Below are 6,000 nucleotides of genomic sequence, written 5' to 3'. Positions count from 1 at the left end.
TGATTTTCTCTTCCTCTCCCTCTGCCCCTTCGGCTCATGCACTCTTTAAAATGCATAAATAAATCTCTTAAAAAAAACCCGAGGCTCTGCTGCTTACTACATGACCCTGAAAAAGTCTCTTGGAATCACTTTGCCTTAGTTTTCCAATTTTTAAAAAAAGAGTAGTCTATCCAATCTGGCTAAGAGGCCTTCTTCCCCTCCTGCTATGTATGCCACAGAGCACCACCTCATTCTTCTGGGGTCACACTCCTTTTCTTACTTCCCTAACAGTAGCATTCTTCGGGTAGCCAAGTTCTTTCCCCTTCTGGGCTGAATTGCACACAGAAACAAAAGCAATTCTAATTCTAATCACCCACACAAAAACAAAAGCAAAAACCAAACACACATCACAAACAAAATTTTATCTTTGGTTATATTCTGTTAAATTTCGAGGGACAGAATAAGGGACTGTGTGTCTTTCTAGGCAACTTTTCTGAATGTTTCCTTTGAGAAAAAAAGATTGCAGATTCATGACGAGAACTTGCATGTACAAGGTCTGTCCAGATCTGGGATAGTCTTCTGCCACCCTTCTGACACCAACCATCTCCGAACTCTTCCATCTCCATATTTTTGAACATCAGACTGACATTGCAAGGGGATGGTGTTTCTATTAAGAGACAGTAGTTTATCATTCAGCAGCTGCCAGAGAACTGTATCTTGAAGATATTCTTTATCTTTTGAACGTTTTCAAATAAGTGGAAACAAAACAGTCTTAAAATAGAGATAGGCAGTGACTCCCTCCAACTTCTACTTTTAATAGCCCTATTAAATTCTTGACTCGTGTTCAGTTTATTCAATCCACTCTCCTACTAGCTTCTTTCCCACAGAACCTGTCATTAACTTGAGTTTAGACAGTTTATTAGGGCAGAGGGCTTGGATCAATCCCAAAAAGCGGACACTTCTTTCCTAGACATTAAAATGCTGGAACAAATTTGTCTCCAAGATATGTCCTGTGTTTGCACTTCATTGGAGATCTTTGCATTTGATTCTCCCACTGGTTAAAGTGGTTTTAGGGGTGCCTGAGCGGCTCAGTCGTTAAGCGTCTGCCTTCAGCTCAGGTCAAGACCCTGGAGTCCTGGGATGGAGCCCCTCATTGGGCTCCTTGCTCAGCGGGAAGCCTGCTTCACCCTCTCCCACTCACCCTGCTTCTGTTCCCCATCTCGCTGTCTGTCAAATAAATACATAAAATCTTTTAAGAAAATAAAGTAGTTTTAGATTCAGATTTTATGTGTACTGATTTATCCTTTTAAATGACTTCCTTAAACTTTATCCTTTCTCCTCAAAAACAATGGAAAAATTGTTATAAGTAGAGTAGGCTTGGTCCCAGTCTGCTTTGGTTAGGGCCCTCGTGACTGGTAGCGCAGTTTCAATCATTACCCTTCAACGAGTCTTTAGTATGATGGAACCTGCATAACTGAGTGGTTTGATTATAACTTGTTTCCAGTTTATTAATCGGTGCTGTTCTATGGAAGATAAATATCTTGATCCTGAGATGACCTGGGCATTGGGAAGTGAGCAGGAATGTGTTGGGGCAGTGCTTAGGGTAACCAGCTGTCCCAGTTTGCCCAAGAGGGAGGGATTTTTGGGGATGTGGGATTTTTCAGTGCTAAAACTGGGAAAGTCCTGGGCACATCAGGATGAATTGGTCACCCTAGACACCAGCAGTCCTGCCCACTCATATTTGCTTAAAGAGTATTCAGTAACTGATCAGTGCCTGGGGCGTCTGGGTGGCTCAGTTGGTTAAGCGGCTGACTCTTGATTTCAGCTCAGGTCATGATCTCAGGGTTGTGAGATCAAGCCCCCTCTTCCCCCTACCCCATGATGGGCGTGGAGCCTGATTAAGATTCTCTTCCCCTCTGCCCCCCCCCTCAAAAAAAAAAAAAAAAAAAAGGAAAAGTAAAGAAAAGAAAGGTTAAAAAAAATACCAGGGGCACCTGGGTGGTTCAGTTGGTGAAGCATCTGACTCTTGATTTCAGCTCAGGTAATGATCTTAGGGTCACAAGATTGAGCCCCACATAGGGCTCCTCACTCAGTGGGGAGTCTGCTGGAGATCCTTTCCCTCTGCTTCTCCCCTGCTCATGAGCTCGCATGTGCCCTCTCTCTCTCTCTCTCTCTCTCAAATAAATAATTCCTTAAAAAATAAATAACTGATCAGGGTGGAAGGGAAAGAAATGTTTAAGCCATTGATCTGGGTGTGGGAGCATCAGACCATCCAAAGTCTGCAAACTGTAATGCATAAAAACTATATAACCCTTCCCTACATAGCCCAAACCACCGAGGAATAGGGACAAAATGATTAGCATTTGTAGGAAAGCTTCTCAGTGAACCAAAAAGGACACACAAATTGTTGTACCCATACAGATGTTCCCCAGTGGATATAAAAATGTCTTAATAACAACCTACATAATGAAGGGAGAACCCAAAAGGAAAATAACTGTTACTATAGTGTTAACAGATACTGAAATCCCCTCTCCTCCACATCACATGTGACTTGAGACGTCTTCTTTCTGTTAAAATGAGACTAATAGATAAATATGGGGGTCTAATGAATGGATACACTTATTTTAACATTTGCAGTAAATGGGGCAATAAAGCCAGAAAATGTTCACTTATTTACGGAGCAGCAGAGTCAACCAGCCATTTGAGCTCTCCCACTCTCCATTTCCAAATTTGTACAACCTTAGGATTGGAAGTAGACGTTCCCTTAGGCTTCTTTCAGCTCTAAATGCTGTGATTATTCTAAATTCTGCCCAGAATAAAGAGGAGGCTGTTTTTACAGGAAAACTGCTCTGGGGAGCTTTGTTTAGATTCACTGAGGGCAGGAGAAAGTCCAAAATGTGGTAGGATAACTGACCCGTGATAAAATCAAGAAGACTTGGAGGTGGGTGGAGGGCAGTTAGCTCAGACAGACCAAAGTCCTGGGAGAGGAGAAACCAGATGGGGGTGTACAGCCTTTCCAGAAGATCACCGGACACCTAACCAGGACTTCAGGGTCTAAGCTGGGCAGTTTTCAGGTGGGATGTGGGAGAGCGTTTGGAGTCCCGGGCAGGAGGACCTTCCTTTTGCAGACCCCCAAGGAACTCTGACTCAAAGACAGAATTACAGATTTTCATCATGAAGGAGGAATCCCATGAGGATTGGGGCTAAGGAAGTGGGTAGGGGAAAAGGAAGTGTCTAGAAGAGGGGACTTATGATGGCAGGAAGCTAACTGCATTGGGATGATCTGAGTATCTTCAGCTTGCTTAATTAAAAAAAGGCAGTTTTGGGGTGCCTGGGTGGCTCGGTCTGTTGAGCGTCCAACTCTTGATTTTGGCTCAGGTCATGAATTTGGGATGGTGGGATCAAGCCTGCATTGGGCACTATGCTCAGTGAGGAGTCTGCTGGAGATTCTCTCTCTCCCTCTCCCTCTGCCCCTCCCCTGCTCACCTGCACATGAACACGTGTGTGCATTCTCTCTCTCTTAAATAAATAAATAAATAAATCTATATAAAAAATGGCAGTTTTATTCTCTAATATGTCCACAATTAAGTTCTTATCTTTTAAATCTGGCTGAAAAGAAAGATTATGGGAAATGGATATCATCCATCTATTCTCTGAAAACATGGCACTGACATGGATATAGGATAAATATATTTTGGGGAAAACCTGCCACTCATGGCTTTCTCCAAAAGCATCTCAAGAAAGAATGTCATATACTCTGCAGGTCAAAGGATGAGAGAAAGACAGGCTTATAAACAGCTCTGGCATTGAGAAACCACATTAAGAAATGGTTAGTTAGGAAAGTCACTAATACATTTATTGCTTTGGATGTCACCTTCTACGATTGCAAATTGTCTACGCTGAGTCTCAGAGAAACAAAATCACCCAAAATCTCAGCAAGGTCATTTCCTTAACCAACTGATGAGTTTTTTCCATCAAAGAAGCGGCCTTATGGGGGCCTGGGTGGTACTGTTAGTTGAGCACCTGACTCCTGGTTTCAGCTCAGATTGTAATCTCAGGGTCTAGGGATTGAGCCCTGCCCTGGGCTCTGTGCTCAGCTGGGAGTCTGCTTAAGACTCTCTCTGCCCCTCCCCAATGCATGCTCCCTTGCTCTCTCTCTCTCAAATAAATAAATAATTTTTTTTTTTTAGAACAGCTTTATGAAAACCCAGATATGGTCTTTAAAGCAGGGGCCTCTACTGATGGGCTGTTCTTTTTACCTCTTTGGTGGTAAGAATAAGGCACCAGTTTGGTAAACTCAGGGATGGTAGACCTCGGATTGAAGCATAGTCTGGCATAAGCCTGTACTGCTCCCAAAATAAGCTTGGCATTGTGAAGCATTCTCAAGGGGAACAAGATGCTTTGGAAAAACTGAAGGAGAGAGAACAGTTCCATTGCTGTTGACCAGGAGCAGAAAGGACTTCAGGAAATGGCCCAGAAAGACTGAACATGGCTAGAAAACGCTGTCTGAAACTGATCCCTCAGAATGTGGCAAAGTAATCTAGGTTGTGGGGTGTGTCTGTGTGTGTCTGATGGGGGTGGCGGTGGAGGGGATGATGATTTGTAGCTGACTGGGCAGCAGGGCTGAGCAGCATATTAAAAATTATTTCCATTTAGGAGAACAACAATGGAGTTATCACAATCCTGGATTTCAAGATACACTACAAAGCTGTAGTAACCAAGACAGTATGGTACTGCCACAAAAACAGACACACAAATCAATGGAACAGAGTAGAGAGTCCAGAAATAAACCCAGGCTTATATGGTCAATTACTCTATGGCTAAGGAGGCAATATTATACAACGGGGGAAAAGACGGTCTCTTCAACAAGTGGTGCCAGGAAAACTAGACAGCTACATGTAAAAAAATGAAACGGGTTTTCTTACACCATATACAAAAATAAACTCAAAATGGATTAAAGACCTAAATGTGAGATCTGAAATGGTAAAATTCCTAGAATAAAACATATGCAGTGATTTCCTTGACATCCGCTGTAGAAACATATTTTCTAGCTATGTCTCCTCGAACAAGAGAAACAAAACCAAAATTAAATGATTGGGACTACACCAAAATCATTTTACACAATGCAGGAAAGCAACAAAAGACAACCTGCTGAATGGGAGAAGGTATTTGCAAACAATATATCTGATAATGATTAATATCCAAAGTATACAAAGAACACATAAACTCAACACCAAAAAAACCCAATCCGATTAAAAAATGGGCAGAGGACGTGAATAGACATTTTTTCCAAAGAAAAAATACAAATGAACAATAGATACATGAAAAGACGCTCAACATCACTCATCATCAGGGAAATGCAAATCAAAACCACAGTGAGATACCACCTCACACCCATCAGAAAGGCTAAAGTAAAAAACATAAGAAACAAGTGTTGGCGAGGATGTGGAGAAAGGAAACCCTCGTGCACGGTTGGTGGGAAGGCAAGCTGGTGCAGCCACTGTGGAAAACAGTATGGAGGTTCCTCAAAAAATTAAAAATAGACTTCCATATGATCCAGTAATTCCACTACTGGGTATTTACCCAAAGAAAACAAAAACACTAATTTGAAAAGACATGTGTACCCTTATGTTTACTCCCGCATTATTTACAATAACCAAGATACAGATGCAACCCAAGTGTCCATCTACAGATAAATGGGTAAAGACGTGGTGTATATATAATGGGATATAAGAAAGAATGAAATCTTGCCATTTGTGACAATATGGAGGGACCTACAGGGTATTAATGCTAAGTGAAATAAGTCAGGATACCATAGGATTTCACTCACAAGTGGAATTTAAGGGGAAAAAAAGTATAAAGAAAGAAGAGACAAACAAAAACCCAGACTCTTAAATACAGAGAACAAACTGGGTTGCCAGAGGGAATGTTGGGGGGCGGGGTGTTAATAAATAAAGGGGATTAAGAATGCACTTATCTTGATGAGCTCTGAGCAATGTATAGAATTGTTAAATCATCATA

The 6,000-nt window shown here is 41.8% G+C and overlaps 1 protein-coding gene across 2 annotated transcripts in view; it reads right to left on the bottom strand.

Annotated features, from left to right (window-relative positions):
• Positions 1 to 375: 375 nt before the first annotated feature.
• LOC121099730 (N-acetyllactosaminide beta-1,6-N-acetylglucosaminyl-transferase-like) overlaps positions 376 to 6,000 on the bottom strand; it is a 45,540-nt gene continuing 39,915 nt past the window's right edge. Inside the window, exon 2 of one of the 2 annotated variants that reach the window (XM_008692825.2) lies at positions 376 to 646. In XM_008692825.2, coding sequence (XP_008691047.1) covers positions 411 to 646 — 236 coding nt within the window. In that variant the 3' untranslated portion in view covers positions 376 to 410. The remainder of the gene's footprint in view (positions 647 to 6,000) is intronic. The other variant, XM_040645038.1, reaches the window with a different exon arrangement.

The sequence above is a fragment of the Ursus maritimus genome, unplaced genomic scaffold (genome assembly GCF_017311325.1).
Source record: "Ursus maritimus isolate PB19 unplaced genomic scaffold, ASM1731132v1 scaffold_30, whole genome shotgun sequence".
Classification (NCBI taxonomy): domain Eukaryota; kingdom Metazoa; phylum Chordata; class Mammalia; order Carnivora; family Ursidae; genus Ursus; species Ursus maritimus.
Note: the sequence above shows the minus strand (reverse complement) of the source record. Positions and strands in the feature narration are given on the sequence as shown.